General features: G+C 36.6%; 2 protein-coding genes across 7 annotated transcripts in view; one reads left to right on the forward strand and one right to left on the reverse strand.

The window, feature by feature from the left end:
• Nucleotides 1–3,013, reverse strand: part of LOC116306629 (protocadherin Fat 4) — a 35,672-nt gene extending 32,659 nt beyond the window's left edge. For 2 of the 4 annotated variants that reach the window (XM_089039365.1, XM_089039361.1), the window contains exon 1: nt 794–937. In XM_089039365.1, the coding sequence (XP_088895491.1) occupies nt 794–866 (73 nt within the window). In that variant the 5' untranslated portion in view covers nt 867–937. Of the gene's footprint in view, nt 1–793; nt 962–2,960 lie in introns of those variants that run through there. The other 2 variants (XM_089039362.1, XM_089039372.1) reach the window with 2 other exon arrangements.
• On the forward strand, nt 1,566–18,036 carry LOC116294283 (stimulated by retinoic acid gene 6 protein-like). 3 transcript variants are annotated; one of them, XM_089039382.1, is made up of 21 exons: nt 1,566–1,705; nt 1,793–1,859; nt 6,216–6,264; nt 6,678–6,763; nt 7,186–7,325; nt 7,769–7,889; nt 8,097–8,178; nt 9,180–9,332; nt 9,939–10,033; nt 10,491–10,555; nt 11,070–11,131; nt 11,511–11,592; nt 12,391–12,417; nt 12,781–12,856; nt 12,974–13,049; nt 13,965–14,013; nt 14,889–15,015; nt 15,499–15,606; nt 15,930–16,093; nt 16,646–16,753; nt 17,674–18,036. In XM_089039382.1, exons 2-21 carry the CDS (start codon nt 1,855–1,857, stop codon nt 17,901–17,903), a joined length of 1,905 nt encoding a protein of 634 aa, XP_088895508.1. In that variant the 5' UTR covers nt 1,566–1,705; nt 1,793–1,854; the 3' UTR covers nt 17,904–18,036. The 3 variants fall into 3 exon arrangements, with proteins under 3 accessions (XP_088895508.1, XP_088895519.1, XP_088895514.1); XM_089039393.1 differs by having other exon boundaries at nt 13,965–14,009; nt 14,960–15,015; XM_089039388.1 differs by having other exon boundaries at nt 1,566–1,660.
• The last annotated feature ends 10 nt before the right edge of the window (nt 18,037–18,046 follow it).

Consider the following 18,046-nt stretch of genomic DNA (forward strand, 5'->3'; position numbering starts at 1 on the left):
TAACATCGACACATTCCTACTAATAATTTACAAACTACTGTCTTAATCACTATAAAATTTGCTTACGAAAACAACCACAGGTTACCGTCACAGCTTTTTAAGTAAAAGTACTCAAAATATTTTCCTCGTCCATTCTGAGAACAGTACAAAACATTTTGCTAATGATAAATGTTATATCACAAATTCTGAGTTTGATAAGGATGAGCAACAAGAACGGCTTTAATTGGAGGAAGAAGACTTAAAAACAACTCTCCATCGCATCGCATTTTAGATTTTCGAAAAAACATGCCTGTTTGATGGCCGAAGCTGAGCGATCGTGTTCGTAGACTCATTTGCATAAGCACAAGATGATTGACGGCTCGGAAAAGACCAAATCCAAGCAGGGTTTTGAAACGGTGGGTCGCGATACAAAGATTATCGCTGTAAATAAAATATTTTTTGTTGATTTGGATAAGCTCCTATAAACATAAACAGCGAGAGTTTTGCTTTTGCTACATGAAAATCTGATAATAATAGTATATTATTATTCATAGCTATTTATACTACATACTTTTATTATAAAACTTAATATAATAATATATAATAAATCCTTTCTAACATTTCTATTTGTTATTAAATTTCACAATTAAAAACTTTGGTGAAATTAGAATTATTGCAGCCAAACGAAATTGAGTACTAACTAACTAAAGTATAAAATGACATGACATGGCATTATTCTGAGATGAAATTTAAAACTGTTAATCTATCATTACTTCCGCGCAAATACTATTCATAGTACTTAGTTTTGACTTACCTGAGTCACAAAAGGTCAAAATTAACATCAACAAAACCAAAAGTACTTCTATAACATCTTCAATTATATTCATCTTGTGAAAGACAAATATTAACAGAGTTTTCAAAAGTAGCTATGAACATAAACGTGTATGCAGGTTAAGACTTATCCGATAAACCACCACATGCCATAAATTCCTTGTATGTTATGTCACAGTCTTCATGTTAGTTGACGATAACAAAACATCTTGTTACGAGTTGATTGCTATGAGACACAAGAACGTCGTGGGGTCGTCTCGGTATACAACTGGGTTATTTGTTTCAAGAAACAATTAGTCATTAAAGACCCGAAAATAGAAATACTGATTGATATTTTTAATGAAATTTGTAGCAAAGCTTTGCTTGTTATTTTTTGCGAATAAATGAATATTTTCTGAGTGAAATACATTTATCTGGAATTTATTTCTTTAGCCGTGTACAGCTATGTTTGGGCAATTCGACAAATAGTGTGACATGCATACCGCAACACTGTATAGTAGTGGAAATAATCGCAGAGCCTGCAACTCTTTTAGAATTACAGGGATAACACCTTAAGGGGGGCGGGAGCTTAAAGGAAATCATTCTCTCTGTTAAAGCAACACACAGGAATCACAAATTTCGATGTCGTTTTCCAACAATCCATGGCATGCAATGCCTAAGCCAGAGCCTCTCGTTTCTCAGTACTGACCAAGAGGAATGTGGGCTCTGGGTACGAGATTATATGCTTAAGTATGGCGTGACCAATGTAAGGAATACAATTAACAATCAGTCATGCTCTCATTCAAGCATGAATTCTAAAAATTGACACTTATTCTACGAAAACGCTCACCGTCCTAGCGAGAACGACTTTGTGAGTAAGCAGTGTCAGCGAAGTTTATAATTTCCTTTAATACATGTAAGCAATATTATTATTTGTACTCGTGCAATGTTGACTTTTTTAATGTTTAAAACTGAATACTTGTTGCATGTTTATTATCAAAAGTACAAGCAAAGAGCAGTGGATAAAAAGTCTTAACCGCCAGACTTCACTCTCAAGTACTAAGCATGGAGTAAGTAGTAACTTTAGCTTCTCCAAAAGGCCTTGATTATAGTGTCTTATTTATAAATACAGACATATGTTGCTCGTTCAGGTGGAGATGTATTGGTGTGGGCTGTATTTGTGTGGACGCAACCGTAAGAAGCTGTTCTAGTTGGAGCTTGATTTAAAGAAAACACAATAGAAAACATGACCGTGTGACAATTTACTAGCATTCTTTAACGTGGTTCGACAAACATTTGCATGATTCAAATAAACTTTAAGAGAAAAAAAGCAATATATGAATGTACAAACGCGCTATTGATTGTCCATTTATGCCCATGAATGTACGTGTGGTGTTGATGAAAGTACATTACACGTTGATACGACAACTATTGGCACGAATGAATGTATATTTTCTGTTACTGAACAGCAAAAGGTGTACTGTTTAATAAACGAGCAGGAGTGTTTTATATATCGTATAATAATGGGTTCAAATATTCGGCATTATTATTTTTTTGTTGTTGTTCTCTTCGCTCTTTCCTCTACCTAGCTTTCTTCTTTCTCTCTTTTCTTCCTTTTCATCTTCTTATTTTCCTATTTTCAATTTTTTCGATCTTTTTATGTGTTGTAAAAGCACCCTTCGTCAGGACCATGGTCAAACATGATGTTAGAACATGGTCAAGTAAACATGGTTGACCATGGTTTGTCCATGATGTTACCCTGGTTTCACCATGGTCAACCATGAACGTTAAATAGCACAAGTTTAACCATGGTAAACCATGGTCAGTTAGTGTCTTGCTATGTGAAATAACAACCATGGTTTGACCATGGTCAACCATGTTTAAAAGCAAAATCAATACCATGGTAGACCATGGTCAACCATGTTTAAAAGCAAAATCAATACCATGGTAGACCATGGTCAACCATGTTTAAAACAGGGGCTTCTGACAGGATGCGCGGGTGCGGACCCGCATAATTCGCCTTTTTCCGCACAATCGAACGATTTCCGCATAATCCGGCAAAATCCCACGTAATTCGTCAAAAATCTAAAGAAAACTTAATAATCAAGAAGAAATGTATTATAATGTTTTCTTATTTTGATGAAATTACGAATTTTTTATCGTTTACTTACCAAGTTTCAAGCAATGAACAGCGTTTAATACTGTATATTGAATCATACGCCATCGTGTAATGAAAAGGAACAAGGCGTTCTTAATTAAAAACCGTGAAAGAGCCTGGTAACTAGCCTTAAATAAAACGTACTCTCTGATTGGCTAGAAGTGTATTTGCAGACAAGATTTTCGCGCGTAAAATATTTCTCTCGTAAACATTTGAGATCTAGCGACTTCTAAAATAGCTCAAAATGGATGAATTTATTATGAAGCCGTTAAATATGGAAAAAAGAGAAGAAATTAACACGACTTAAATTATGCTATTTATAAGGATTTTTGATTTTGTGGAGCGAGTTAATTTCCTATAATAAGGCGTACATAATAGACAATCTATTACTGCGCAGTAACTACGAATATGCAAACGATATATTGTTGTGCAAGGTGAGGTGAGGTGGTAAATAACGTTGAGATTTTTTGTTGAGCTTCAAAAACAGATCATAAATTTAAGGTTTCAAAAAAAAAATTCAAAGCAATGTTTTGGAGAGAAACATATCGAGAAGAATTGCACGACGATTACACGTGTGGAATAAAAACCTGAGATAAACAAGGCCAGTGTCAAATAAAGAAGCAAAATCAAGGTAAAACTGTAAATAATTGCGTAAAACTTTAGTTAAACAAAGTTTGGAGCTAAATAAAGAAGCAAAATTTTAAAAAAAAGTGTATAATCCTGTAAAAAAAAAAAATCATCCGCATCCTGTCAGAAGCCCTGTTAAAAGCAAAATCAATACCATGGTAGACCATGGTCAACCATGTTTGAAGGCAATATCAATACCATGGTATACCATGGTCAACCATGTTTAAAAGCAAAATCAATACCATGGTTGATCATGGTCAACCATGTTTGAAAGCAAAATCAATACCATGGTAGACCATGGTCAACCATGTTTGAAAGCAAAATCAATACCATTGTAGACCATGGTCAACCATGTTTGAAAGCAAAATCAATACCATGGTAGACCATGGTCAACCATGTTTGAAAGCAAAATCAATACCATGGTAGACCATGGTCAACCATGTTTGAAAGCAAATGAATAAATTATAATATAATTATGTCATTTCCCATGTGCCATTTCGGTCTCAGCTTCTATGTTCTGTGTTTCTGAACCCGACAACGATTCTTCAATTGAGTATATACAGCAAATCTGCTAACCGTAAATGACCTATTAGACGCCCACTCTCTAATAAACGCCCCGTATCTAATAGACGCCCACTAATCGTTCAAATATTTATTAAACGCCCCTCTCTAATAAATGCCCCGTATCTAATAGACGCCCCCCTCCAAAAGTTAGTCAAGTACAAGCAATCTTTCGTGGATTTGTCCTTGCATAATACCACCCATAATACCACTCAAGATGCAGCTTTCTTAGTTAGACGAACACAAACGCCCAGACCTTTAGCGGACATTACAGACTAAGACATTATTAATGAAGCAAATGAAGAGAATGAATGCTTGAATGACCATTACGATTCCGATGTTGACATTGAATCGAATTAAATCGTTGACTGTGATCTGATTTTGAAAATTTCTCGTTGCTGTTCTTACATTTTGGGCATATTTCTCTGTTTTTTAAACGCCCCTCTAATAAACGCCTCTTATCTATTAAACGCCCTCCTTTCGTTACGAGAATGTAATAGACGCCCCGGGCGTCTAATAGGTCATTTACGGTATGCAGTTTAATGTGCTAACTATAATCTTTTTTAAAGAAAATTGATCAAAGAAACAGATAAATGCCTTTTCTTTAATAAATATACTTTTTTCATGCAGTTTTGTTGAGTAAACTATAATTGAATAATTGCAAGACCTTCTCGAAAAATTCATAATTTTCTCACTAAATGAGAAATAAATTGTTATACAGAGAGAAGTTCAATATGTAATAGCTTCTGCAAGACTTTTCCAAGTATGTTGTGGATTTTGATTCCCCACTATAATTCCTTGTGTTCATTTTAGCCTATCAAAATATTTTCTCGGCATTACTTCTTGTAAAAGATCTTTCTTCATCCTTTTAAAAAATCAATGTGGAAAGAATATGAGTTAAGTGCACCATGTCCACCAGTGCACCATGGTCATCATTGTTAACACTTGACCTTGGTTGGCTGTGTACCATGGTCAATATTATTAACACTTTGACCATGGTTGACTTTGTAACATGCATGGTCAACATTATTAACACTTTGACCATGGTTTACTGTGTACCATGGTCAACGTTATTAATACTTTGACCATGGTTGACTGTGTACCATGGTCATCATTATTAACACTTGACCTTGGTTGGCTGTGTACCATGGTCAACATTATTAACACTTTGACCACGGTTGACTTTGTAACATGGTCAACATTATTAACACTTGACAATGGTTGACTGTGTACCATGGTCAACATTATTAACACTTTGACCAGGGTTGACTTTTTAACATGGTCAACATTATAATAAACTTTGTCCATGGTTGACAGTGTAACATGGTCATAACATTAAATACAAATTAAACTTATTTAAAATATTTAAACATTGATTTTAGCTTTTGTTCCTTATATTTTCTTATATTCAAATCAATTTGTGCCTTTTTTGGGTAAAATCAAACAAAATGTTGTTTGACCATGGTTGACTGTGTGCCATGGTCATCATTATTATACTTTGACTGTGGTTGACAGTGTAACATGGTCATAACATTAAATACAAATTAAACTTATTTAAAATATTTAAACATTGATTTTAGCTTTTGTTCCTTATATTTTCTTATATTTAAATCAATAAATGCCTTTTTTGGGTAAAATCAAACAAAATGTTGTTTGACCATGGTTGACTGTGTGCCATGGTCATCATTATTATACTTTGACTGTGGTTGACTGTGTAACATGGTCATGAAAAAAATGCAAATTAAATTAATTTAGAATATTTAAAAACTCATTTTTAGCTTTTGTTTCTTATATTTTCCAATATTTATATCAATTTATGCCTTTTTTTTGGTAAAATCAAACAAAATCTCTTTTGACAATGGTTGACGGTGTGCCATGGTCATCATTATTTCTGATCATGGTCAGCCACAATGGTTAGACCATAGTCAAAACATGGTCGACCATGGTTGACAATGAAAAACCATGGTCATTCTAACGCAGGGGCAGTGTCGAAGGATAAACTGTAATGGATAATGTGACTCATGGCGCTTTAAAACTTGATGGCGACCTAAGTTTTGGTTGTAATCTTGTTGCCTTTCAGTTGTCTTGTTGATGAGTACAAGTACGATCTTGGATGCTTGGCACCAGCTGTAAGTATCTTGTTTACGTTACCGTGTTCAGTCTGTCCAGATAGAGAAAAACTGTGCTCTTGGCCTCGAAAAAAACCGACCTCGGCTTAACGGCTTCGCTCCACGTATTCAAGACCTCGGTTAGAGATGTTCCTTATATCCTGACCGTCTGGCCGATAAATAAACTCAATATGTTTGTCTACTTTCCAAAGAACAATTTGTCATGAACAAATGGGTGCTGACGTAATGGAACATAGTTACGTGACTTCAACTAATAGCTTTTAAAACTTTTTATCCGTAATCAGGTCCGTGCTTTCTATTTCGACTACAGCTGCAGCCTTAGTGACTTTCAGAACAGAACATTTTACTAGCTGTTATTGATTTTTTTTTTTTTTTTTTTTTTTTTTTTGTGAATCTGTCACCCTTCATTTAAGATTTTCATCATCGCTGTTTTGAGCTTCATGAGGAAGAGAGTTCAACTGAAGCCTGATTTATGGAATGGACGTCCAGGACTACCAGTGTAAGTTGCATACAATATTTCTATTTTTTAATGTTTTACAACCATCGTTCCCGTACGGGGTTTTTTCGTGAGGTTCCCTCCACATTCACTACCACTACTTTTTATATTTACAACACGCAACTCACAATTCACATGTTGATTTTTATGGAGGGAGGAATACCAATAAATTCTGGAGAAAACCCGCTTGGCATAGAAGAGCCTGAGAACAACACATTAAAAGAACTCATCCCCCTTATTGTAAATCAGAATATATTTTATTGAATTGGCTGATATTGTATAAATTGTATAAATTGAAGTTGATCTCGTATATGTGTGAGAAGTAATGGCTGGCATCTTCTTACTTTCATCTTGCGCACTAAGACTGGTTTTGACCCCCTTTATTTGATACTTGTTCTTTGTGTGTGTGTGTGTGTGTTCTACAGCCCTGTGGATTTTCTAGGCGATGAAAGGAACAGATTCATCATACCATTTGCCTTTGGCGCAACTGCCGCTTCTTCCTTAAACACGTTTTTCGGTGCATCTGCTGCTTCAAAAGACCTTCAAGGATCCGCTTGGTCAAAAGGTATATCATACTTGGTCAGTAAGGGCTGGTTCATATTAAACTGAATGGATTTGTGATCGTTATTGTGTTAAGATCAAGAGGTAACTGAGAACATAAATCCAGAACATAAGGCCTTCCATGGAGGAACCAGACCAAAAAGATAACTGAGACACTTACGATTCTCACTTAAGTGTTCACAAACTCATTTTGTCTGACAAGGCTTATCGATATCAGGGGATCCCAATTCCAGTCCAGAAAAATATCAGAGCATTTACTAACAGTTTTAGAAACAATAGTGTTTCAAATTATTTAGGGCGTTGACAAGGCTTTTATGGAAGTCTAAACAGCAATGCATTTTTTGTGCAAGCTTATCAAAATGTTACGAAATTTGTGGATGTGCAGCGTGAGTCTTTTCTTTTTGTTTTCTTTGTTTGCATTGCATTTAATCGATTGTTGTGATTTAGCTTTTCAAGGAATACTTATGACCATGCTATATGGCATCATCAACTATCCATACCTCGCTTGTCTTAATGCTGAATACAAGATCATTGGATACGCAATGGGGCTGCTTTACTCGTTCGTAAGGTAAGTGATAAGTCAGACGCTGTTAACAAGTTTGTCAACTCAAACTTATAGACTCTTGTGCAACTGCGGAGAAATTTGCACTCTGCATTGGCCTTTAAAGCTAGAAAAACTTGTTGCCGAGAAAATTTCACGAAAATGTTAGCTAGTTCTTTCTCACCAAGTAAGCTCTTGACTTCACTTCTTTCTTTTGCCCCTTTGTTTCTCAAGATTTGTTGTAGATTTGTTTGTGTACTTTAATTACTTGGACTGCACTCTGGGCGAAGAAAATAAACAGCGATTGAAAAAACTGGTATGTGCTTTAATATTATACCCTAACAAATTGTCACAGTGTTGCAGAAATAGTGATGATGATAATGTTGATGATGATGACGACGACGACGATGATGATGATGACGACTACGATGATGATTATGTTGATGACGAAGACGATAATGATGATGATGATGACGACGATGATGATGGGGATGATGGTGATGATGGTGATGATGATGATGATGATGATGAACGTGATGATGATGAGGACGACTACCCACGATTTTGAAAAACCTATTTGCCGATCATCTAAAAACAGTAATCCACATAAAAGCCTATCTTAATACAAACTTTTTTTCACTTTTCACACAAAAATTGTGTTTCTTTCATATTGAAGACTTCAAAGATTATAAGTAATAAAGTATTAATTATAATAATAAATCAGTATAATTATGCAGCTTCTCATTAATCCCAAATAGGTAACTGTCCAACTGATATGGGATTAATTAGGCAGCTATATAATTAATAGGTAATGGGATTTCATGCTCCCCAATCAAGAAATAATTAGACTCGAAAAATTCCTCTGACTGCCAAATTGGACTCGGCCTACGGCCTCATCCAATTTTGTCAGTCCTCGGAATTTTCCTCGTCCAAGTATTTCTTAATTGGACAGCATGGAGTCCTATTACATATACTAATTGAATACTAAAGGTTGATCGTTCTCACATTCTAGCTTCAAAAATACTTTTGTTTTAAGAATCGTAAAGATTTGTTTTACTTAGAAGGGGACGTTTCAATGTGTAGCATGAAATATTCATCTAAATATATCCTACATATCCCTCCCACATACGTGGAAGATATTTTTGTCAATGAGTTTGCCACTTATGGTGATGATGGAGTAGCACAATGATATTTCTCGCTATTTTCATCCGGCTTTTACGCGTCTGAATCGTAGTATTGTTGTGAACAGTAGAGCTTGTATACAGTATAAGTATGAAAAAAATATTCAGTAAATTTTACTTTGATAAATTTTTACAGAACATCGAGTACATAATGTATGGGGGAATCTTAACCAATATACCTGTGGTTGTCTGCACTTTATTTCTCGTTGGAAGCTACTCCGTACTGTTGTTTAAGGAAATCAAGAAACTTTGGGTTCAAGAGCTTCCAAATTTTCGATATGTGCTCCAAGTACGTATTTATTTTAATTTGTCTTCAAAATTTGATCTTAGTTGCTTTTCTTATTTTGGTTTTCCTTTAATTGTCACAGTTTTAAGTTTAAGCTTACTTCGGTTTTCGATATTCCGCGAACTCGGTAGTTACAAGCTGCACGCCGAAATTTGGTTTTCGCTGCCGTTGATCAAAAATAATCAGTCGGTAACTTTTATGTTCTTGAATGAACGAGCCGTTGGAATGTCTGAGTTTGCAGAACATGGAAAACTGCAATAAGTTTAATAATACTTCAGTACCCAATAACAGAAAACAAAAATAAAAATGTTTGAATCCGCTTATACATAGTCTTATTATTACTCCCTGCAAATATGCTCTCAATACCTCCTGCATAGAGAGCTCTAGCTTTTCATTGACATCCAGTATTGCTTAACCTCTTAGACGTCAGGCAAGCAAAACTACACTTGAATGAAATGCTCAATCTCTTTAGTGCCGATGAGTTATTCAGAGGGATTTTGCAGGAAATATTGTAATGGAAGATTCGTTAAAGCGCATTCAAAAAGTTTTGTCATTAGGTTCGGCTCATTTGAAATACCTCAGTTTAACGTACGATAATGACTCTTTTAGAAAGAAGAAACAACAAACATTAACCTGGCCGGGAAAACAGAGAGAGCTCATGTTTATCTTCTGTTTTCTAATCAACTACACCAGGCAGGGAAAAGGTATGTCCTAAAAAATGCAATTTATTCAAAGTTCTCAGTTTTTTGTGTTTTTTTTTTATAGTTTTTTTTTTATACGTACGACAACACTAATTTTGCCAAGTACCATGGTGCAACACCTGCAGCAACGCTGCAAGCAACCTGAAGGCGATTATGTGGCACGCATTACCATAACCTATGACAACGTTGGAACAGTGATTCATTCACTTTGCTGCTATTTTCGCTTACGTTTGGAGCTTGAACATTGTCCGATTTCGTTCGAGCTTGAAAAAGTTTCATTGACAACGGCATAACATCGTGTTTCTATGGAAAATAGAAACAAATAGAACAAATTTAGACAATCAACGTAAAAGGTGACTACATTCCTTCGAGCCGCGACAAACTGTCGATACAAAATGTTCAAGCTTCAAATTTAAGAATGAAAGTTCTAATATAATTTATTGATATTTATCGGTTGCAGATCACCTAACCAAAATGGCACCTGGTATGATTCACTGAAGAATTGGATATACGTCACACGCCCAGGTGGGGTAAAACGCTCTATATGACTGACTGACTGACTGACTAACTGACGGACTGACTGACTGACTGACTGACTGACTGACTGACTCACTGACTCACTGACTCACTGACTCACTGACTCACTGACTCACTGACTCACTGACTGACTGACTCACTCACTCACTCACTCACTCACTCACTGACTGACTGACTGACTGACTCACTCACTCACTCACTCACTCACTCACTCACTCACTGACTCACTCACTCACTCACTCACTCACTGACTCACTGACTCACTGACCGACTGACCGACTGACTGATTGACTGACTGACTGATTGACTGACTGACTGACTCACTGACTCACTGACTCACTGACTCACTGACTCACTGACTCACTGACTCACTGACTCACTGACTCACTGACTGACTGACTCACTGGGTGGCTGGCTGGTTGACTGGCTGGCTGGTTGACTGGTTGGTTGGTTGGTTGATTGATTGATTGATTGATTGATTGATTGATTGATTGATATTCAGACTTCAAGTTCTCCACTCAGTTTCTGTCATCTTTCGTTGTGTCCTGTATATTTGTTTACCAGGTGTGTGCATTTCATTGATTCATCGTTATTTTACCACTATGAAGTATTTGAATAAAGCGAAGCACAAGAGAAGCATTTTGTAAATGCTTTCGTTTTTATGAGAATAAATATGCTTTTGATGATGCAAAGAGTTTTCCTCCTGAAAATATATACTAAGGTTTTAAAGAACATCTCATTTTAAATGCAGATGCCTAGAGGTTGTCATGTCCTACTGTCCCTAATCTGGCGCAACGGCAAATCTCGTGCGTGTTATCGGGAGGGCGTCTAGTTATTTTAAAAAGTTGTTTAATTGTTTTCCTTCTTTTTGACCAAAGCACGTATAACTATTGCATAAGCGTAGTTTTTTAAAAAGCTTTTGGTTTTATTGTACTTTTTGTAGGTGACAGTTATGCTGTTAATATTAGTACCAGTTATGATCTCAACTCTAAAAGCAGGGACAGAAGGAAATACTGGTCTGAACGGTAAGGCAGATCTTGCTTATGATTAAGAAGTATACTTAGAAAAGATTTAAAGCGGCATCAGATAGCAAGAGTAAGACTTGTTTCAATAAATTTAGTCATTAAAAAGGCTAAACACATGGTAACTACAACATGAGCATAGTTTTTATCAGTTGGTGCATCTTTGGGTCCCTCAGATTTCTAGGTAACACCAGTAGAAATAACTGTATCTAAGTTCATGTTAAGTCAAAACCCCGGGGGGAGACGGGGGTGGGGGGGGGGGGCGGGGGGTACTCCCCTATATTCGCTATACCGGTACGTGCCGCCAAACAGGGCATGGTTTTCAGCGATTCTACTCTGGAACAGGGTATATAAAATCGCGCTCGCTCTGGGACATGGTATATGAAATCACGCTCTCTCCTCTCTAGTACAGGATACCCATTTTAGCAATACCGGAACAGGGTATAGATTTCAGCGATTTTACTCTGGAACAGGACCAGGATTCAGTGGGTTCAGCGGCACTTCCCTACCCTAAACGGGTAAGATTACCCCCTGGGGTCAAAACTGCGCACTCTATATAATTAGATCAAGCGAACAAAGAGACAGATGAAAGAAAAGGAACCGCATGAACGGACAGCAACACAATTGAATAAACAAATTTCAAATAATAAAGCAACAGATGTTGTGATAAAGTTTTTTAACGTCAGTAATGATATGAATAGTATACATTTCATTGCTTGCTCTTGTTAATATCGCTGTTGTTAATAACAAGGATTTCTATTTAGTCTATTTGCTGCTTATTGATATTCATTTAATTTTTAGTGGCTATGGTTTTACAAGTATTTCAAGGTAACCAGACTCATTAAGGATAAGGGATAAACTTGGCTATGTAGCTAGAATAAATTCCATTCCAAGGATGATCGTAACTTTGAATATTATAAAGTCCTAGTGTGTAGCTGCATGCAACAGGAGCCAAAACCTCCTACTTACCTACCTACCTACCTACCTACCTATCTAACTACCTACCTACCTACCTACCTATCTAACTACATACCTACCTACCTACCTACCTACCTACCTACCTAACTACCTACCTACCTATCTAACTACATACCTACCTACCTACCTACCTACCTACCTACCTATCTAACTACATACCTACCTAACTACCTACCTACAAACCTATATCTGTTTACCTTCTTTCATCTACAGACTACATTATTACATCTGTGGTGTTCGCATGTCTTTTTGCAATAATGCAACTGGGTTTTTTCCTGAGAAGTCACAGGTGACAGACTAATTTAGTAATATATTATTAAACAATATTAATCATTAATTGTGGTGTTGATCGTGCACGAAATACATGCATTGTTCATTTTCATATTTCTTTTTGTTTTCGCAACAGAAATGATGTCCTCACGACATATAGAACGAGAACGGGGCTGCTACCAGATGAGATTCTTCGACCAAAAATGCTTGTTGTAAGAATGTAATATCATTAATAATATATTAATAATGATAGTATAATTAACCCAAATGGCTTATAAGGGACACAAGGGATATAAGGATTTATTCACCAAAAATGATTGTGGTAAGTATGTAATATCATTAATAGTATATTAATGATATACTATTTACGATATTACATTAATGGTATATTAATATTAGCAGAATTTACTTCACAAAAATACTGTTGTTATTTTATGGGAGTTCGAGTAGGTTCGATGTGTAAAGACCCTGTAAACAAAATACGTTTGCCTTGCAACAATATTTTTTACATAGCAATTTTATTTCTAATTTATTTATTTTTAAAGATAAGTAAACACTATTTAGTATCCTTTTAGGAACAAACATATATCAATTCAATTAGAAATCCACGAATAACTGAAACAATCACACATTTTTAAAACCCAATCCGTCTGTCCTGGCGCCCTTTCGGGGTCAAGGGAAAATAACGCTGCCATTTGCATTTGCCATTTCCATATATTGTAAGAAAGCCGCTATTTTCTTGTCACAATTCATTTCTGAGACTAGCTTTGTCCTTTCAAGAGGTAGAAAAACCTAGGTTAATACCGTTTAGAAGGACAATTCATTTCTGATAGTAGCTTTTTTCTTTCAACCGGTATGATAGCCAGAATTTCCCAAAGGAAGGAAGGGGGTACACATTCAAAAATCTGTCATTTTATTTGGGCCACCGGAGCATCGAGGGGGGTTTAAGTTAAAATTACCGTATATATTCTATACGGTATACGGTATATATTCTCGGCCCTCTTCCTGCCTACGCCCTTATTACAGAAATTATAGTCTCACATTGTATTAAATCGTGTTATTCACATAACCCCACGAGAATGGTTGATTAAACTTTATTGCTTTTGAATCGTTCTCTCCTCACGTAGGGAAAGAGTCTCCGCTTTTGTGGATACCAGATTGCATTTACCGCTGTAGGTAAGTTATTTTGATTGGAAATTAAACGTATAGCGTATAATTAAGCCCTGGGCTTATATTTGCTCAACATGCCTTTTTGTTGGGCTTACATATTGGGAGGGCTTATATTCAGTGGGAAGGTTTTCTTGTTTGATATATTCGTAAAGAAATCACAAGAGGGCCATTTTTAGGTGGCATTTTGTGTCACAAAATTTTGAGAGCTGCCGACAAGAAATTTGAATGTTCAACAACAACCTTTCAACTGCTTGATTACAAACATTAAAGTATTGACAACCCTACCATGAGCCCTGGACATTCATCTCTCATCTCTCATCTCTCATCTCTCATCTCTCATCTCTCATCTCTCATCTCTCATCTCTCATCTCTCATCTCTCATCTCTCATCTCTCATCTCTCATCTCTCATCTCTCATCTGGGCCGGGTTGTTCAAAGCTGGATTAGCGCTAATCCAGGATTAACTCTATAGGTCTTATTAAGAGTTAACCAAGGATTAGCACTATAATCGGGCTTTGAACAACTGGGCCCTGTCATCTATCATCTATATCTGTATCATCTATCGTCTATCGTCTATCGTCTATCGTCTATCGTCTATCGTCTATCGTCTATCGTCTATCGTCTATCGTCTATCGTCTGTCATCTATCATCTTTCATCTGTCATCCGTCATCTATCATCTATCATCTGGAATTCTTGAGTAGTATTTTTCATATTCTAAAGAAAGGCAAAGCATGGAACTTGAAAAGTGCGCGAGTTATAAATTAACCGAGCGTGTGCCCTTCAATTAATTTTTCATGCTTATCAGCCAGCCAATCACAGGGGTCGTTATATCGTAGCTTTGTCGTAACATGAATTGAAATTGCTGTTTTTATCTTTTCAAGGTTTTTTTGTCAACGTGATTTCTATATTTTTCCTTCTTTTGCCAATCTTCATTTGTCATCTTATATCCAAGCATTATTCTACCGATGTAGTCTTATCATTGATTAGATATATGATTCTATGGATCCTGTAAGTAGAACAATGTTGGATAAAATCATGTGATAAAAAGGGACAGCTCTTTTTTTGATTGTATGGTTAATTAGCTCTAGTTTCAGAAGCTCTTCAGATGCAGTAGTTCTCGGTTGTTGCGCGCTTTGCTCGTGGACCACTAGCAAAACTTAAAGATAAGCATAAAAAATAATGAACAATGACAGTACAATGGCATTCGCAGTGAGAGTTACAGTGACAGTAGCTTTTCAAAATCTACCACGGCGACTTTGACCGGAAGTATAAAAACTTTTTTGGGGGGTTCTGTTCATTGAAAATATCATTCAAATTAACATTGTCGGTAAAGTCAACTCATCCACAAGGAAGACAGGCTTTGAGGGGACGGGGACGGGGAAGGGGACGGTATTAGCTAGTATAGGTTTATGCCAAGAAAAAGCAGACTACTAGTTCGACCTCGTAGTCTAATTATTAAATTAAAAAAAACTACTACTATTCTTCTCACAGGCCACTCATCATCACTCCCATATTGGTTTGGATATCGCTGATTCTTCTATCGCATTTCGTATTCAAAGACCGCACCTACCCAGATATTTCGATTACCGTCAACAACAGGTAAATTTATTTTTTAAATTTTTGGTAGCTGTGATAATATACTGCATTTGTGTGTTATTGTGATGACCGGTTCTATTTACCCCTTTTTTTCCTAAAGTATCAGTACATTATTTGATTTCGTATTTCAGGCGTCTGTTCGGTCTCATGTTGTATTTCTTCTTCTTCCTCAAAATCCTTGATATAATATAGTGGGGGTGGATATTGCGATGGCCGGTGATGGTGGTGGTGGGGAGTGATCATCTCAATATCAATTGCCATAAACTTTCAGTTCTATTTACCCCATTTTTGAAAACGTATCAGTAAGTTAATTTATTTTATTTCAGGCGCCTGTTCGGCATCGTGTCGTATTTCTTCTTCTTCTTCAACATCCTGGTCGGCTTATGGTCGGGCTTGCTTCGTGTTGTGAAAGGAGCAGTAATTGTATTGGTTTTTCTGCCTCGAGTAGATCGTACCACTATGATGAGGGGATATCAGAGATTCGACATAGGTATATATACACAATATTTGAATAAGCTCCATGAAGAAATGAATAAATTGTATCACAAACAGCCTTCAATTTAAGGTTGCGTGACCGTACGTACGCAAAGCCGTAGAGATGTATTACGTCACCATATCAGATCATATAAAAAGCCGGATTATTCAGATCAGGAACAGTTATCGGAATCAATCGCTTGAAATCGAGGGAGGCTGGGTGTGCCCCCAACAACCAACCACCAACACAGTCCCAGCATCACCTGCTCCTAACCACCTCCGGGGTACCCCCATGGCTTATAGCCTGAAGCATTGTGTGTAGAATCTCTGGGGAAAGTATATTACTACTTCGTATGAAAATTATATTATTTGTTGGACTCTTCTCAAGAGTATCATGCATACGAGGCTAACATGGAAGTACAAAAGAAATTCCACAAATTCCATCGAGGAAATGCGTGATTTCTTTTGTATTTCCATTAACGGTGAGGCTTGCATCCATGGTACTTTTAAGAAGGATTCATTGCAAAATGCTTGTTGTTGTGTGTAATATTTAAATTGTCTTTCTTAGCTTACATGGCCTACATTGGATTCCTTAGTGTACTTGTGGCTTTCAAACACCCTGTCATGCTATGTTTCTGTCAGTTGCTTCTTGAAGGAGTTCGCAGAAGAGAAAGAGGTATTGCTACAGCATGGATGAATATTGCCATGTTTACTGCTAACCTAAAAATGGGCCTTTTTGCCATGCATGCATAGTGCATTTGAATGAAATTTTTGTTAGCTGAGTGGTTGGCTGGTTAGTGGAAACATTGTATAAAACTCCATTATCCAATTCTGGTTTGCTCAGCCTTAGCCTGAGTTGTGTGTTCATAGATCCAGACATTCATCCAAAACCTGTATAAGTTTATTCAACTTGTATTGTTTTGTAGAACGTACATTCCTTAATATAAATGGACTTTAATGAAAGAAAAGAACACATTTATACATCATCGAGGCTGAGGCTGAGCCAGCGAACTCGAAATTAGGGGGATATTGCTGGTATTACTGGTTGCCTCACCTAGTTGTTAGGCTGAATACGTCGAATTGTGTCATGGGGTACCTTTGTCATCCATAATGTGTTTCCAGGGAATTTCATTTCAATTTTCGCGAACCTAGAAGTTGCGAGATCCTTGTCTTTGGCATTTGCTGCTTTTTTGGTGGTAATCTAGAGCTCTATAACCAGTATAACAGTCGAGCTAATTCTCAAAGAGATATTCTCTATTTGATGATTTGACTTTTACAAGGATCCGGGGTGGACGTCATCGTTTCATTTCTATATTGAATATCTCGGCAACGTAAAGAGACATTAAAAAGAAAGCAAATGCCATTCTTATTTATATTTTAAAACTGATAGGCACTTTAATTGACGGAAGCGAAAAACCCAATTTTTTTCCATCGCAGCAATTTAGTTTACATTCTAATATTGAAAACCATAATGAAACCCTTCGCGCCTCCTATTGCCATTTCTTCTTAACCCCATTAGGATATCGAATACAAAATTTTCTACGTTAGAAACTTTACTTTTAATACATTCTTCGATCGATTCGATTTTATCTTCAGGTCAAACGACCATCGCTAGCAGGCCTCGTGTTTCTGGCAAGGCCTTGAACCGCTGGTTTCTTGTCGTGCTGCTCGTGCGTAACCCAAGCCTCATGCGTCATCGTAAACAAGGTGTCCGTCCTCGTGTACAGTTGCCTTCCACAAGTGACGTGAAGCTTGAGATGCCTCCAATTGTTTTGGAAGATACATTTCCACCAGCAGAGCGTTTGAAGAGTCTGGAAGTCTATTAGTCTCATTTGTACATGAATGCCATAGTCAACAATGTTTGCAAATCATGTGCGCAGTTTAGTTGAGGGAGTTTATTTGTAACACTTAAGTTTTAGATTATTGCTAGTTAAAAATAAAAAGTTTTAGAATTAAAAATGTTGTTCAA

Source organism: Actinia tenebrosa, unplaced genomic scaffold, assembly GCF_029948245.1.
Source record: "Actinia tenebrosa isolate PJP-AT-01 unplaced genomic scaffold, QUT_ActTen_1.0 PGA_scaffold0__85_contigs__length_37466705, whole genome shotgun sequence".
Classification (NCBI taxonomy): domain Eukaryota; kingdom Metazoa; phylum Cnidaria; class Anthozoa; order Actiniaria; family Actiniidae; genus Actinia; species Actinia tenebrosa.

What these genes read in the sequence shown, in the direction of transcription:
- LOC116294283 (XM_089039382.1), top strand. An exon ending in CCTGTATATTTGTTTACCAG is followed by an intron (nt 11,132 to 11,510) that starts GTGTGTGCATTT and finishes TACTTTTTGTAG; the next exon opens with GTGACAGTTATGCTGTTAAT. An exon ending in TATATGATTCTATGGATCCT is followed by an intron (nt 15,016 to 15,498) that starts GTAAGTAGAACA and finishes TTCTTCTCACAG; the next exon opens with GCCACTCATCATCACTCCCA.